Source organism: Candoia aspera, chromosome 5, assembly GCF_035149785.1.
Source record: "Candoia aspera isolate rCanAsp1 chromosome 5, rCanAsp1.hap2, whole genome shotgun sequence".
Lineage (NCBI taxonomy): Eukaryota > Metazoa > Chordata > Lepidosauria > Squamata > Boidae > Candoia > Candoia aspera.
This window is the reverse complement of record NC_086157.1, coordinates 92,558,061-92,575,371: the sequence shown is the minus strand read 5'-3', so window position 1 is coordinate 92,575,371 and position 17,311 is coordinate 92,558,061. Positions and strand designations below refer to the sequence as shown.

Here is a 17,311-nt window from a genome sequence, read left to right as displayed (position 1 = left end):
CTTATTATTCTTATCTCAAAACAATTTTATCAAGGTATTCATGAGGTAAATTTATGTAGATAAAACCATACTCCCAGTACCTAAAATATCTATTCAGTGTGGAGTCCTTGGTGCTCTCTGAGCCTTGTTGTTTTCTTGCAGACGTTTCATTGCCAGACTAGGCAACATCTTCAGTGCAAAGAGGGAGTGGGCCTTGCTCTCAGTTTATATACCGTGGCTTGCCCTGCTTGTGTTGGTAGTTACCCCTGCACCAAGGACTCCACAATTCAACCCTGAGCTACAAATATTCGCTTCGATTGGTATCTATTCAGTGACTTAAAAAAAGAAACCACTTTTCTGTCACTTTCTAGTTTGCCTAAGAATCACAAAGGAGTATATTGCTTTAACACCTTCATTTTATGATCCTTCCTAGCTTTGACCTCAATTGATATAGTGACCTCTGACCTTGATTGATATAGTGTCACCAGATCAGCATTTAGGTTCCTTTTCTGCATTTTGCTGACCTGTGACTGAATGTTTTTTTAATATTTTCTTTATTTTGTTCATTAATATTGTAATCCAAAGTAAATTGTGAACATCCATTATCACAGAGCGACATATATTCAGTCCTTGTTAATTATAACAATTTAAATATGCCTCATTGCCTGTTTTTCTGAAACTTTAGATTTATATTTTAAGGAATTGTTATCATCCATTGAATGTTTTTCTAGGCATGTCAATGTATTATTCTCAAGTAAGAAAAGCTGTAGACAACATTCTGCGACATCTTGATAAAGAAGTTGGGCGGTGTATGATGCTCACAAACATACAAATGTTAAACAAAGAACCTGAAGATATGATCACGTAAGGCTTAAATAATGATTGATATTGAACTGAATTTGTAATAGCTAATTGGTTTTCAAAAAACCAAATCCTTATCTACAGTACATGGGAGTGCGCATAAACACACACATGCATATACACAGTTCATATGAAAATAGTTTGCATGTAGATATGATTAATGCTTTTAAAACATTCCAGATATGGGTGAAACCAGTTATCCTTCACTAAAGGACATTTTGAAAAAAATATCTAGACTTAGATAAGCCTTTATTCCTAGTTTTGTTACTGAACTCTTTCAGCTGGCAATAACTTGAGCCTCTTTGCCTATGCTCTGTTTATTGAATTGCGTTCATGGGCATATAACTATTTCAGAGAAATCTAAAGATCAAATATAAGAAAGACCTGGTGGATCAGACTAAGGGTTTATCATCTTCTGCTGTGATTAGGGTAACAAAGACTTCAATGAAGCGTTTTAATGCAAGAACTCCCAGCCCTCTTGTATTAGTGGGTTCATTACTATGAAGTCTATTTTGAATCTCTTCCCAGCTTTCTGCAGCCTGGGCTGAGATCCTGTTCATGACATAAGCTATATCTAGTATTTTTCCCATTACTTTCACAGTCTCTCACAGGCTGGTATACAAAAAGCTTGTGGTTCAATCATCAGCCTCTCCCCCTACAGTAGAGTTAAAAAAGGCTCTGTTCCCTCAGAGCCAATACCCTTGATTGGCTGATTGATTGATTGATTGATTGATTGATTGATTGTTGAATGTCTTTATTATTGACTTGAATCCCCACCTTTCTGCTTATGGCAGTGTTTTTCAAACTTGGCAACTTTAAGGTGTGTGGGAAAGTCTGGGAGTTGAAGTCCACACATCTTAAGGTTGCCAAGTTTGAAAAACACTGGTTTATGGTAACTCTCAAGACTGATTACAACAATTAAAAACTAGAACATATAAACTATAACAGTTATATCAGAGTAATTAAAAGCAAAAGTAAAATTAAAATCTGTTATTAAAATAATTAAGAAAAGCTTGGAGAAGGAGATCCATTTTTGCCTTATTACTAGGTATTGGGGGTGGGATGTGCTTTTTGGGGACTGCATTCCATAGCCTGGGAACTACACAGGACAGCTGAAGGTCTTTTCCTGCATACCGGATTGCCAGCAGGGACATATTTAGAAGGACCATTCATCCTGATCTAAATCACATTTAATGTAGACAATAGATTCCAGAATAGTAAGTCAATCAACGCCTTTCTTTATTATCCTTTAAAAATTATATTGGAGGTAGAACCTTCCTTGTGATCCAGCAAAATTACTTTTTTCATTGTAGCTGTGATTTTGCATAAAATTTACTTATCTGGGTTTGGGACAATTTTGACCTTAGCAACAGAACTGTACCACAGTGCTTATACTGTGTAAGACTGTAATAATGTATAAATAATTACTGCCATTTTAGGGGAGTACGCTTAATAAGATAAATGTATGTCCGTTTGCTATCGTATTAAAAAGTGATTAATAAATTATATTGTTTTTCAGAGGTGAAAGAAAACCAAAAATTGACCTTTTCAGGACTTGTGTTGCTGCTATTCCACGACTCCTTCCTGATGGGATGTCCAAATTAGAGCTGATTGACTTGCTATCAAGGTAAACTGTATACATATTAAATAAATTTTAGAGGCAAAAATGTCATTGCTGTTCAATTTGTGGAACTATATAATAGGATTCTGTAGCATCTTGGAAGGAGCCTTGGAACATGTATGGTGTGCATGTAGGACCTGCTGGCAATTCCATAAACCAAATACCCTTTTCCTGGATCTCACTGTAACTGCTGAAGCCCACCATGCCATCCGGAGAAAAGATGCAGCTGTTCTAAGGAGTTACAAACAGTGAGCAAGGAACTCAGGCTCCTGTGTGAAAATAGCAGAACACACAATGGATTCTCGTGTCTTCCAATTTTTTTTATTCATCCATGCTGATTACAAACCTCACACCTTTATGACTCTAAAAATATCATAGTAATTTGTTTGATTCTGGGATTCAAATATTACTTATGTGGCTTGCAGAAACCAAACGAAATTATCGCTAAGTTTAAAACTTAGAATTGGAACCCATCAAGCAAACTTCAGATTTCTACCCACATATATCTGCTAGTTTAAGGTTCTTTCTTTTAAATATTCCTGCTGGACCTCATCTACTTTATTTGAGTAAAATAAAGCTAGTATTCAAATTCAGTTTCTTTCATTCCTGTACTTCCAGTATCTGTCTTCACATGCGTCTTGCTACATACTTGTTTCCTTCTCCTAGAATTGGGAAGCTCTGGTTTGTTTCTCTTTTATAAGTGTCAAATGTCCTGCAGTTGTATCTCTGCATTCAGACACTCCCTGACAGTTTTGATATTTGGTACTATAAAGTGAGGTATGAACTGGTAGAGTCAGTTTCCAATTTCATTTCAATTAAATTACCAGAGGGAAGAATGAGTGAGCACTCTATGATAAATAAGCTATACAATGTTATGTAAAGTTTTTTAAGTTAGCAAGCCATTTTTTAAGAAATGAAGAACATCATACTTCTTGTTACATTTGGAGCTAGAAGAGAAATGTTTCCTGGCCTTTTAGCCTACAGTATTGTAATCTCTTAATGCAGAGGTAGGTCATCTAGTACTTTCCGGATGCCCTGGATTTTAATTCTTCTTAACTTCAATCACCAAAATGGCCAAAAAGCTAGGATTTGTATGAGTTACAGTACAAAACATCTGACAGGCAGCTTTTTGCTTACCTGTCAGATGTTGTGAATTAAGCATAAATGACCAGAATGACCACTTTACACATTGGTCTCCTATTCCTCCTATACTGGAGATTGGGTGAGAAAATTAACCATAGCTTAGATATCTCTTGAAAATTAAATTTTCGAACAAATCTAGTTGCAATAGACTCTAAGAAATGAAGCAAATGTTAATTATTTTTAAATCAAATGTTAATGGTAGATTCCTTGAAAACTTTCTCATTTTGACTATGAATTAGAATTTACCCATATTCATATGTTGGTAATTTTGTTGCAATCAGAAGAGTAAGAATGTTGTTTATGTCTTTATTTTACTATTTATAGCTTTATTTTATTATTTTGTTTTGAAAATAAAAGAATCTATCCTTTACTAAATTTGAATTTAAATAAAGTTAATTTTATCATTAATCATTGCATTGTGTTTTACTACAAAATTAATTACTTTCTAATAAAGTCATTTCAAGAAAATTTTAACACATAAACTTACCCAAATCTGCTCAGAAACAAATTCTATTATATTTTTCCCTCAGTTACAGTAAGTAACTATACAATTGCAAACTTAGAAATATATCTCATATATATGTATGTATGTATGTATGTATGTATGTATAAAATAAGTAAAATTTTTGTATGCTCTTCTGTTGTTATTAGTGAGGCTATAACAATGGTGACTGAGAAGAAATGTGTAAGAATAATGCTTACTAAATCTCTATGAGTATCTATTACAAACAGATACTTTGGTTAGTTTTGCTATAGAAGTTGCCCATAATTTGTCATTTCACTTTTTCTTTTTTTCACATAGGCTTTCTATACATATGGATGATGAACTTCGGCACATTGCTCAGAATTCACTTCAGGGCCTACTAGTTGATTTTGTGGATTGGAGAGAGGATGTACTTTTTGGTTTCACAAATTTTTTGTTGCGTGAAGTGAATGACGTGCATCATAGCCTCCTGGACACATCCTTAAAATTATTGTTGCAGTTGCTAACACAGTGGAAGCTTACAATACAGTCTTCTGGGAAGACCAGCGAACAGACAAAAGTCAGATCCTCAGAGGTAATATTCTAAAAGTGAAGATAACCTTCTCTAAGCTTTTCTAAAATTTTAATTAGAATGTCATGTATTTATTTTGTACTGTAAGCACAATTAACTTTTTATCTTCAAGTTCATTCTGCTCTCACCAATAGGCAAATATTATTCCGCCCTCACAGATAGGGAGATAGCTAACTCTGTATCTACTTCTGTAGTAATCTTCAAGGACAACCTGTACTTCTACTCAATCCTTGCAGTACTGGCACACTACAACTGGGTGGTGGTGGAATAGCTGTGCTATCCTGTACCATTCTGTATTCTGTCAGGTGGAGGACTACGGTATTCACTAGTTAAAATGGATAAACATACTATAGTCTCTGCCTTTTTAACATGTTGTTCCTTCACTTCATGAAATGGGAATACCCATTTTTAGAATGAATGTGGCAAACTTTTTTCAGCAAGCATAGTAGCCTCCTACATTCAGAGTAATTTCAGGAGAGCATGTAGACTTCCAGTCTCCCTGAAAGGAACTTCTACAAGTTTCACCACCTTCCTCTTTTCAGGGGAGATGGGTGATGATAAAATTTGAAAAAGAAAGGAAGGAAGGAAGGACAGGAAAAGTGCTTGAAGTAGCTGGTTTGTGTTCAAACTAAGGCATGTTCAAGTCCTATCAATAGCTACAGAAAATAGAAAAAGTGCTAGATAGCATATATATAGCATGGTAGGAACTTCTATCTTACACACATTTTTATATTATAAGCATATGAAGGAATATATCATAAAGTATAATTATATTTAGTAGTTATATATTTTAATATAATTAAATTAATGAGAGTCCTGCTTCTCATGCATTGTTCATCGCAGTTAACTTTACAAAAGGCCTTTGTTATGTATCAATAGAACAAGAAATGGCTACTTTGGGTCTACAATGAGAGAAGAACATTTCCTTGGAATTTTTGTAATTATTTAAATAATGTTATCACAGATAAGCTTAAGAGTGGGAAAAACAGAAAAATGTCTTATATAGATTATAAACCTGTACCCTCAAATGCCTTAATAAATTGACCTTGTTTGTTCCAGTTAATTTGTTCTGCAGTAGTGTATATCTGTCCCAACCTGCTTTGGAAGTCACTGGTTAATTCAACTAATACAGAAGTCTAACAAAATTAGATGTTATCAGAGGAGGCTCTCTACTGAGTCTTTGCATTATTTATTGTTTGGATTTTGCTTCTTTCAAATCTGTCCCACTGGGATAGGTTATTCTGCATGTCCTGAAATTGATTTGATAATTGTGGCTTTGATAGTAATAGGAAGGAGATAGCAGATTTTTTGTTGTGAAGATCCTATTATGGCTTTAAAAGAACATCAAATGTTAAACAGTTAATGTTACTTCACACATACCATGCACCACAGGATAATGCTTTTGAAGAATAAAAGTAAAACCTAGTTATTATTTCAGTGAACAGGAAGACATAGAAGTCAATGCTTTTTTATTTCTATTTCAAATTTTACATTTCAAATTATATATTTTTCTATATTAGAATATTATGAACCCTTGCCCCCTAAGGATTAGAAATGAAAATATATTTGAATAAATGCCTTATATTGCAGCTGATAGCAAATGGATCCAGTCATAGGACCCAGACTGAGCGAAGTTCTTATTCAAATGTTCTGCATGCTGTTGAAGGTTTTGCACTGGTATTACTCTGCAGTTTCCAAGTTGCCACACGTAAACTGGCAGTTTTGATTCTCAGAGAGGTCCGTGCTTTATTTCATGCGCTGGGACAAGCAGAGGTATGGCTTTTCTTCCTGTATCATGAATTTGATTTCCCCAAGTGTAATTTTGAAATAAAAATTTTGCTTGTACGTTTTTGCTTTATCAAATTGGGCTGAAGTTTTGTGCAAGTTTACTTAATAGTTAATCCCCACCAAAGTCAATAACCAATACATCCTCATAAACTTTGCTTTTAGGTTCCTCTAGTTTGCATCATCACTGTAGATGTGAAAGTTAGTGGGCTGAGTGCCAAGCTAGCCATGATAGCAAAAGATACGCAGTTATATATTTACAGTTCTAAGAGTATGAATTGTGGCTATAGAAGGTTCTGATTAGGACCACCAGGCTGGGCAAGAAGGTTAGCTATTTCCACGTGCATCACATTTCTGATGAAGATCCATTTCTTAAAAGCTGCTATTTAACCCCATCAGGGAAAATGTGCAGGTATCATATGGATATCAATTCCATGGGTTATCTGAGGTATTATATTTTAGGTTGGTTTAATTTTAACCTTTTAGTTTATGATCAGAAACTAAAACAAACATATTGGATAACATATCAGAGAACAATAAAACCCACTATAAACACCAAGAAATTTCCCCAGTGAGTGAATGGACGTCTGCAAGAAAACAACAAGGCTCAGAGAGCACCAAGGACTCCAGTTTCCCCAACTGTTTACATTAAAGTATTGAGGTTTCCAAAATTACTAGACAGTTTAATGTCTGATAACAGAAATAATTGCAATAAATTTGACAAATTTTTGAGAAATACCTGTCAGCTAAGAGTAGGAGAGCACTCCTTTTCTGAGCTATGAGAGATGAGTTAGGAGATGGGTTGTTAGGTCAAGTTGCTATGCTGTGTAGAACAGGCACTGTAATACATGAGGGGCTGTTTCTGTTTCTTTTTTTAGGTTGGGGCAGAGTCTATTTTTGCAGAGATGTTATTAAAGCTACCTTTGAACAGTGAAAATACCAAAACTATATAGCAGGCTTTGAAATAGGTTGTATTCCCTACATGAGAAGACCTTTTTCAGGCTTAATAAGGGAGTACGCAAGTTTAAAGATGATTTGCTCACTGCTGGAAATCATATTTCCTGCTTCTCATTGTCTATTTTACCCAGCTGACATTTTTTTTTCAGACCCAGAAATACTGTAAAATTGGGTTTTGTATTGAGTTGTTTTTTGGGGAGAGCCAATGGAGTGTTTACTTGTATTAAAATCACATTGCCAGCTGGTCCGTGCTGATTTCATATGTTGTAAAAATATTAACTGCACTGCATTATTTTTTCATACAATGCAATTAGTATTTTTACAACATATGGCATCAGGAAGGACCAGTTGGCAATGTGGTCTTAATACAGTAGAGATTACTAATTGCAATTTGTCAACTATAAGAGTTGTATTCCTAGTTTGTAACCTTACATTAATTGTTAAGAGAGCTCAAAATATTCTGTGTTCATGCCATTGGAATGCCTTAGAAAATAGTAAGCTAACTTTTCAGACCATTACAGTAGCATCCAGTGACTTAAGTCATATAGAATTTTCTGATAGCATCTTCTGTTTCACAAAGAAGGACTAGTCTGAAACACAGAATGTCACATTGCTACAATTAAGGCAGTACCTGGTGCCATATATATAATTTGTGAAGCTTCTGAAAGAGAGGATTTTGACAGATTTGATTGAGACATCATCAAATCACATGAGATTTAATGTGTAATTACTGGCTATGGTATCTCTTTTTTACTTTTATTAATTGCAGAGACATGGGCAAATTCAGCAAACAAAAGGCCATTTATTTCTTTCCTTTCCAGCATTACTGGAACAGCTGGAATTCATAGGGAAAAGCTTCAATTTTTGCCCAAGGAATGTTTTCTTAAGTATTCTAACTGCTCATAATGTAATTCCAATTGCACTGGGAAAGTAAACTTCATTACTGCATTCTTGCTACAGAACATATGCATAACTATGTTCCTGCAGTTGCTAAAACTGTAGTTTAAGTGGTAGTGTTTTGTCCTAAAATAAGTGTTTACTTACTTTTGATAATTTGAACACTTGTCAGCATGGCTAGAATATGCCTGGATTCATATATTGATAATGGTAATATCTTAGTAATATAAATTGTTTTGCTTTTTTCTGTATGAGATTGAGATTATTTGTCTTTTACCTTACAAAATGCTTCCCGAGAGAGAGAGAGAGAGAGAGAGAGAGAGAAATAATTTATCCTCATATGTGATGCAGGTACACATGTGGCTAAGGCCACAATAAATATATTGTAGGATTTTGTTTTTGTTGAATGTAATTAATTATTGCTACCTTCACGTGTACAGGATGATGATAGACCTATGATTGATGTTATGGACCAGCTAAGTTCTTCTATTCTAGAAAGTTTTATTCATGTGGCTGTTTCTGACTCAGTAAGTAATTTCTCATTATCCTTGATTTTTCATCATTAACAATATGTATGGGCCAAATAAACAATTGTTGTTGTATAGATATTTTCAATTTCTAGCAGAATATCAGTACCTAATAGCACATTTTAATTATCACCCCATCCAGAGATTTCCATAGACCCACATTCAGCTCCATTGTCTGTTAGGTCTGCCCTGGTAATTTAATGGATGATCCAAATGCATGTATGCATTTCATCTTCCATTAGAAGAGAATTTCTGCTTGTCAGATTAATATAAATGTACTCTATTAGTATAAATACAGTAAGTTAGCCAAATAAATGAACTAAGAAACAAACAAATGCTTTGAATGGATTTTGATCAAGACAAACTGTTCTATATCTGAATATTGAAGAAACAAATGCAATAAATTGAGTGCATTTGGTTACTTAAATAAGAAATAAGTAAATAAGTCGGGAATGGAATGCTGAGTCAGCAAAATGTAGTATGAATTCTGTACTATATGTTAGGGAATCCATCCCAGTAGAAAAGAGGCTTGCCATCAGACATGAGGTCTGGATATCTGGCAGAGTTTTTTCACCAAGAAAATATAAAAAGCAGATCAATTTCTGAGATATCATTGTTTTTATTTCTTTTCACAGACAACATTACCATTAACACATAATGTGGATTTGCAATGGCTGGTAGAATGGAATGCAGTGCTTGTTAATAGCCATTATGATGTAAAAAGCCCTTCCCATGTCTGGATATTTGCACAGTCGGTCAAAGATCCCTGGGTTCTCTGTCTTTTCAGTTTTCTTAGGCAAGAGAACTTACCAAAGCATTGTCCTACAGCTCTTAGCTATGCTTGGCCTTATGCATTTACAAGGCTACAGCTAGTGATGCCTTTGGTTGACCCAAAGTAAGTTATGTAATGTAAGTTATGTAAGTTAATGTAAGTTAATATTACATTGCTAATTTGTTGTCAAACGTAGGTTACTTTGTTAGATCTGTTTGATTACTTTTTAAATAATCTAACATTTCAGGAAATACAATTTTAAACAGTAATTATATTTTAAAGAATCTGCATGATCCATTGTAAAGTATTGCAATTGGACTTAAAATACTTGTTCTGATATTTTTTCCTCCTGATGGTCCTGTAGATTAAATAGTGAATTGGGAAAATCTCTTAATCTCTTGGTTTTATCTGTAAGTGAACTTTGCTGTTAGCATGTCATAGATCAAGTTACAAAGCAGTTATTAACAATTTTTTTATATAAACAAAGAAATTGAACAAAGTTCCAGTGCTGTACCCACTATTAGATACATTGGGAAGTGTCTTTTATAGACCTTGTCTATATAAAATGTGAAGCCAAGTTATTTGTTTTGTGTTATGCTCACTCAGTAAAGCACGGCTAAATGTCTAGAATGGTAATTGAGGCTGCACACTGAGTTAGACCATAGGTCTGTCTCATTCAGTGTTAACCTACTGTCACCCTCTAAGATTTCAGAATGGAACATCTCCTAGTTTGCCTAAATTCAATCCCTTACCTGGATTTTGTTTTATAACTGTGTTGAATTGGAAGTCTCAATTTCTTTCTCTTCTTCTTCATATTATTGCTATTGTAAAAAGTATAGAACAAATATTAGTAATTAATATTTGAATCTGAAAAATGTTTATTTTAAACAATATTTCCAGTAGTCCTGTGAATGCAAAGAAAACAAGTACACCCAGCACTGGGGATCATTATGTAACTTTGTGGAGAAACTATCTTATTCTCTGCTTTGGAGTAGCTAAACCCAGCATTATGAGCCCTGGACATCTGCGTGTTTCAACACCAGAGATCATGGCTACTACACCTGATGGTACCATTAGTTATGATAATAAGGTAATACCATATTTCAGTAAATGAATTCGCAATGTGACTAAAATATTAATATTGTATCTGTCTTCGTGATATGGTTTTGGAAGAGAAGAATTGAAGAAGGCAATTCAGATGTCTTGACACTTGGAGTTACCAATATTGGGCTCATCTGGACATAGTTTGATATTTATTTCTTTTATTAGATTAGGAAAGCCATCTAACTCCCAAATGACTCTGGGTGGCTTACATAGTTAAAAGGAAAAAAGATTAAAAGAGAAAATGGCATATACATCTGGACAAGATCACTCATTACAGTACAAAAAGTCACTTGCAGTTCAACAAACAACCTAACCCCAGCCTTGGGAGCAAAACCAAATTTTCAAAGACTTGGGGAACCTTTTTAGGATGGGAATCAAAAGTCATTTCTATCATCCAGTTTTGACTATTTCTTTCTTCAAACTAAATAGCTCCAAATTGAGTTTTTCTTACACTATGGCAGTATGTGTGTCATAAAACCTACATTGATTGGCCTTTACCTATCTCATTATTAATGGATAATATACAGGTAACCATGTTGATACTTCCTTTTTATTATGAGTAGTAACCCTTTTGCTTCTAGCTTCATGGTCTGAGTAAAAACTTTCATGAAGTTTTTTAAATATTGTTAGTTTATGTTGTGAATAGAGGCTCACTATATTCCAACAGTATTACCAACTTAATTGTACTAGTTTGGACATTTTTTATTCTGGTATCACAGTCACTAAGACAAAGGCAGAGGGTTTCTTCTGTTTATTTCTGTTGCTGCTGCTCTAAAATGTTTGGGTAGGAAGAAAGAGTGTAACAGATCTGAATGGACTCCTCCAGAAAAGTTAACCTATCATCTGCAGTCTCACAATTGTCCGATAACAGTAAGAGCCATACTTTTCTTTTTTATATATACAGTATATCAGACACTGTTGTTGATTCCATGATTCTTTTCAAGCACCTTAAAATGTTTTGCTCAGTTCATCTTTATTTCCTTGGCCGATGTATTGGGTTTTGGTATTCTGTGTTTTAGTCTATTGTTACCTGTCCAGAGTCCATCAGGATCAGGGCGAGGTATAAATGTTGGAAAACAAACAAAAAATAATGAATGGCTGGTCCTTTCCCTCTGGTTTGACCTAGTTCTTTGTAAGCCATTTTGTAGGCAGGAGAGAAGTATGAAAATATAATTCCATTTGCTTTTAGGACCACACTTTCCCCCAATTACATTTCTGTCCCTGGAATGCACCAGGTCTCAGCTGCTTGACCTTTGGTCAAAGTGGCATGCTTTCTTTTCGGAGTAAGCATTCGGGGTCAAGTGAGAGATAAAGAGAAGAAGAGATCTCTTATAATCACTTCTGAAATAATGGGTGGGGTTTGGAATGTCTCCACTGTTATGTTGGGGCAAAGAAATTTGCAGTCCTGTTAGATGTTCTAGTTTTGCCACCAGTTCACACGATCTTTACTTTCCCCCCAACAGATACTAGAGAATGTAGTGGCAGGGTATAGAGGTGACTCAGACATGTATTTTCTGTAATGGGGATTTTTAAGTAGAATTCTACTTAAGAGGTGAAAGCAAAAACATTCAGCAGTCTTGAAGAAAAGAAAATGAGCCCTCTGCACAGTGTTATCTCTGCCCTCTTTGATCTTCAGGGTAAATGTCCAAAGTCCATAGATCAGACATGAGGATGAGTTACCAAAATCCTGTTTTCAGCTGAGAATGACCCTATTGCAAAACTATATTATCAAGCTCCACATACTGTTCAGAAATGTCTTTACAATCTCACTCTTGCAAAGACACAGTGATATCAGAGAGGAGTAAATCAGAGCATGTAAGTCAAAGAGGAAAGTACAGGTTATAGTTCTGCTGCTGAGCTACCTTTAGACATTGCTTTAATGAACGTGCCATTTATGTTGCTTGTTTTATTTTCTTTGCTATCTTGAATGTAATCCTCCCTTGCAAAATGTGCCCTTTAAAAATTCATTAGTAACAGTTAGAACTATGCATACTTTGTTACCCATAATTTTTCATATTTTAATGACCGTATCCATTAAAATTATTTTCATTTTATTTTTAGGCTATAGGAACTCCATCTGTTGGTGTGTTACTAAAGCAGCTGGTGCCTTTGATGAGACTTGAAAGCATAGAAATCACTGAATCGCTTGTACTAGGCTTTGGAAGAACTAATTCTCTTGTTTTCAGGTATTTGTATGGCATGAGTTGTTCATGGTCCAAATTTGCTTTAATGTTAAATGTAATTATATATATATATATATATATATATATATATATATATATATATATATATATATATATATAAAAGACTGAATTAAATAGAAGACAGCTCTAAGCTGTGGAACCATCTTGATAATAAACTCTAAGCTGTGGAACCATCTTGATAATAAATCTTGAAGCTTTAATGCATGAGGCATTCTGTTTACCAAATAATCTAAAATGTGCAGAACACTAAAGTAAAATTGCTTTATTGCATGGTAATTATAATTAATATTTTATTTTTTTCTTAGCTGTTTTGACATTTATTATATTTTTACAGTAGCTTCAAATAGTATTTAATATTTCTGACTATAGTTGGGGGACACTTGAAATAGGATACTCTTCATATTGTTGGTAGGCTGCAAAAAAAAAAAAAAACTCCATTTGGACCAGAAGAGGGGAGGGGGATTCTGTAATTTTCCTAAAAGTGTTCATTGCTGTTGGATAGCCCACTGTTAAAATAAACAGCCTGTTTGAGTCATTTTACGGAGAACAGAAATCTTAGTGTCCACATGCAAACTTTAATCTGCATGTGAAGGGGCTTTTTAATACACAGTGTTCTGTATAATTGTGGTCCTTTAAAACATTTTAGTGCTCTGCTTGAAAAAGAACATATCTGAAAGTTTCAGATCTGAAACTTAACTTTTTTAAAAAATAATTGTATTAAAACTTTTAAAAAGGAAGATAAAACCTCATACAAACTAACAAAGTAAGGAAGAAAAAAGAAAAAGAAAATAATCAAAGAGAAAGCTAAAAGTGCAAGAAAAGAAAAGAAAAACAAAACGAAAAAATATGCAAAGAAGTGGCTTACAATCTCCTTTACTGCAGTTACAAGTACAATTATAAATTTACTTCTTTCTCTAAGGTTACAGCATGATTCTCTTTTTTCTATGATCTATCCTGTCTAATCATCATTTCATCACATTGCTTCAGATATTCCAAAATGTCCAACACATTTCTAAGATTGTCCTTTAACTGTCTTTTAGGTAAAAACCTACATTGATCCTCATGAATAAGTTGCAAAATTATTTTCAGTCTATCAGCCTGCATCTTTGTAAACAACTTGTAGTCATTATTCAGTAATGATATCAGCCTATAGTATCTGAAGTTTAAGCACTGTGGTATTAGAGTAAACCAGTCTTTGGTGTAATTACAGTGAGGGCAGGAATGGTAGCTGCCATGGGGCCTGCAGGCACAAACAGCCCTAGCTGGTCTGTCACTTTTTTTTTTTAACTGCTCCTAGTTTGTTGCAGGGCTGGCATGCATCCATAGTCATTTATGGGTGGAATAGCAGTTAGAAGTAGGCTGTGGGTGATTATGGTGACCGTGAGATGACAGTAAAGAGATATGGAAATCTGTCACTCTTTGCTGCCATCTACTGGCTATCTGAATTTGGTAGCCTTAGAAAACTTCTGGTGCTGCTTTGCCCTGAAAGAGTGTTGTGAGCCACTGTTGCTGCTGTTTCTCCCTGAGCGTGGCTTGGGTGTGCAAGTCCTGGGCAGCAGACTAGGTCTGCTTTCTCAAATGTCACCGCTGGCTCTGTAACTGTTGAGTAATGTCAGGGTGGGGTTACATTCAAAAGGTTTGGTTTGGGCTAGAACACTCTACTTCCATTTCTGCAGTCAGTGACAGTGAATCCTTTAATATTGCCATCAGATCATCTTTAGCACAAAAATGGCTTCTGCCCAAATGTATTAGGGGTGTCTGGATATCAAGCCATGTACTGAGTCTTGCATATAGAGTACAATCTTTGTCCAAGTTCTTTTGGAACTACCATTCTCTGTGAACAGAGATGATGTGGTTAGACTTAATCGTCGATATATCAGAAGCCTAGGACTTTGAGGGGAGAAATGGCAGACAGAAGATGGCTCTGCGAAAAGCAGAGCTGACGACCACAGTGAAATGAAGAGCTGGTGAGTAGACCGGCTGTTCGATAATTCCTCTCTGGACAAGGAGAGCACTTGAGATCACCCACAAGTGCTCTAGACAGTTGCTCCTTGCAAGGAGACCGCAAGATAGTGCTCTCCAGAAGGATTAGAGCTCTGGAAGATGAGGGAATAGCCACCTTGCTCAAACCGCAATTGGTGCTTTGAAAGGACACTAAGTTTGCATACTTCCCATTCTAATCACTTTCAGAAATTGTCTGTTAACTGCTTTTCAGCTATTAGGAACCTTCGGATCAATAGGTTTTACAACACCGGGTGAGTTTCCTTCAATCCTTGGCAAAAGAAGTTTTAACTACAAGTTTAAGAGCTTAAAAAAATGTTTTTGGAAAGACAGCAAAATGGTGAATAAAACTTTGATTTTAGAAAGTTAGAAATGGACTAAGGGTCCAGATAAATTTGAAATATTTTTTTGGAATTAATTATAAAGAATCTTTCCCATGGGAAAATGCTTTTGTTTTAAAATTTTTTAGAAAAAAACATAAGATAACGCTTTAAAAATTGGACGCTAGAGAGAACTAAAGATTACAATTAAAGTAGATGAACACTCAAACTCGACTTACAATTACAGAATGAACCAAAATATTTTAACATTGGACATATTGAAGGATATTTTTGAACAATGGACCCAGAAGTTAAATTTAAGAGTGTCTGCCTGTATAAATAGACTGTGTTTAAAAGATGTTATGGAATAGGAACAAGTTCTACTTGACAAGATCAAGACTGAGTTGAAAGTGGAATTAAAAATGATAAGCTAGAAGAATGACATGGAAAGAGATGTTACACTGGACATACAAAAGAAACTGGCTGATGTCTTAATAATTAAAAAGGATATACAAACACAAACCAAGAGACTGACCTGGATAATTTTCCTATATTGGATTTACAAAAGAGAGTTGTTAAAGCTTTGAAGAATCTTGTGAGAAGGGATAAAGAAGAAATGAAAAGAAATCACGTTCTACAACATTATTGGAATGGACTAAAGATTAAGATTGTTAGAAGTAAAAGGAAGGAATATAAAGCTGGTTTATTTGAACAAGGTTAAAATAGATATGTTGTTATCTCTGGTCTTTTGGACTTTTTGTCTTAATGGACTTTTGCTGTTATCAGGACTGAAATGATGAGGCTTTATGGATTTGTTTATAGATAAGAGATGGTATATGGGAAGTAGGTATCATTTGTTGTATTTTAATAGAAGGTGATAAGTTACTAAAATTGTTTGTACTTGTAATGAAGGAGGAAGTCACTTCTTTATATTTTTCTTTTCTTTTTCATTACTATATTTTTAGTTTTTTTTTTCTTTTCTATTTCTCTTTTTATTTTTTCTATTTTTTCTTTCTTTTCTGCACCTTCTATTTTTTCTTTTTCTTTTCTTTTAGTTTGAATTACTATTTACCATTATAATTGTAATTTTTAATAAAATTAAAAATTTTATTAAAATTATTAAAATTTGATGTGTCTTCAGTACATTTACCATCAGATGGTGATTGATCTGTTTTTGTGGATGTATTCAAGAATTCACTGTCTGTTCTGGCCATTTATTCACCAAAAAATTAAACATACATTTGGGGAAGATGCATAAACTCTCATATATATTAAAACTGCAGATTATTTAATTTACAAAGAACTTTATTTGAAAAATATTTTGTTTTTAATCTAGGGAATTAGTGGAAGAACTTCACCCTCTAATGAAGGAAGCATTAGAGAGAAGACCAGAGGTTGGTGATATAATTAAACTGTAAATATTTAACAGACAGCACATAATAGGAGCTAAAATTAATTAATTCATCCATTTTGGACAAATTATAAATATTTGACAATTTATTGATTTTTTATAAAATTTCCTATTTCTAAGACATCTAAAAGCTGTGTGTGGTAGTAATCAATAAAAAGGATAATAATTACAACACAGAGCATTTAAATTGTCACAATTAAAGCATTGCTACAAAGAAGAAAGGAATATTACCTATGAAAAATTTTACTGATTTGAAATTTGGAAGGTGGTGGTGATCAGACACTCTTGGGAGATCTCTTAACTCTCATGGATGTCTGATTTCCAGTTGTTTGACAATAGCAATTGTGTTTGGGAGGAAGACATGCAGCTGTTGGAATGCCCACATCTCTCTCCTGTCTCTTCATCCCTCCCCAGGGATGAAGACGAACCAGCTCTTTATAAAAGGTTTAGCTATAACACTATGTGTGGCGCATAGAAGAAGTCAGAAAGAGAAAGGGAAAAGAAAGATGCTGAAGGAGTGCTGACAGCAGCAGTAAAAAAGGACCAAGTATGGTAACTGACAAAGCAGGCAAAACCTTGGCAAATATAGCAGGGGGATATAAACCACAGTGAGCATCAGGTGCTACAGAGCACCTGAGAAGACATCAGCTGGCCCTTTGGAATGGCTTAGGTGT

General features: G+C 34.5%; 1 protein-coding gene across 2 annotated transcripts in view; it reads left to right on the top strand.

Moving 5' to 3' along the window:
- The window catches only part of FRY (FRY microtubule binding protein), a 150,085-nt gene that overhangs the window by 60,752 nt on the left and 72,022 nt on the right, over positions 1-17,311 (top strand). For both annotated transcript variants that reach the window (XM_063305708.1, XM_063305709.1), the window contains exons 16-24: positions 711-843; positions 2,360-2,467; positions 4,407-4,662; positions 6,250-6,432; positions 8,739-8,825; positions 9,461-9,720; positions 10,498-10,687; positions 12,763-12,887; positions 16,563-16,620. In XM_063305708.1, the coding sequence (XP_063161778.1) occupies positions 711-843; positions 2,360-2,467; positions 4,407-4,662; positions 6,250-6,432; positions 8,739-8,825; positions 9,461-9,720; positions 10,498-10,687; positions 12,763-12,887; positions 16,563-16,620 (1,400 nt within the window). The remainder of the gene's footprint in view (positions 1-710; positions 844-2,359; positions 2,468-4,406; positions 4,663-6,249; positions 6,433-8,738; positions 8,826-9,460; positions 9,721-10,497; positions 10,688-12,762; positions 12,888-16,562; positions 16,621-17,311) is intronic.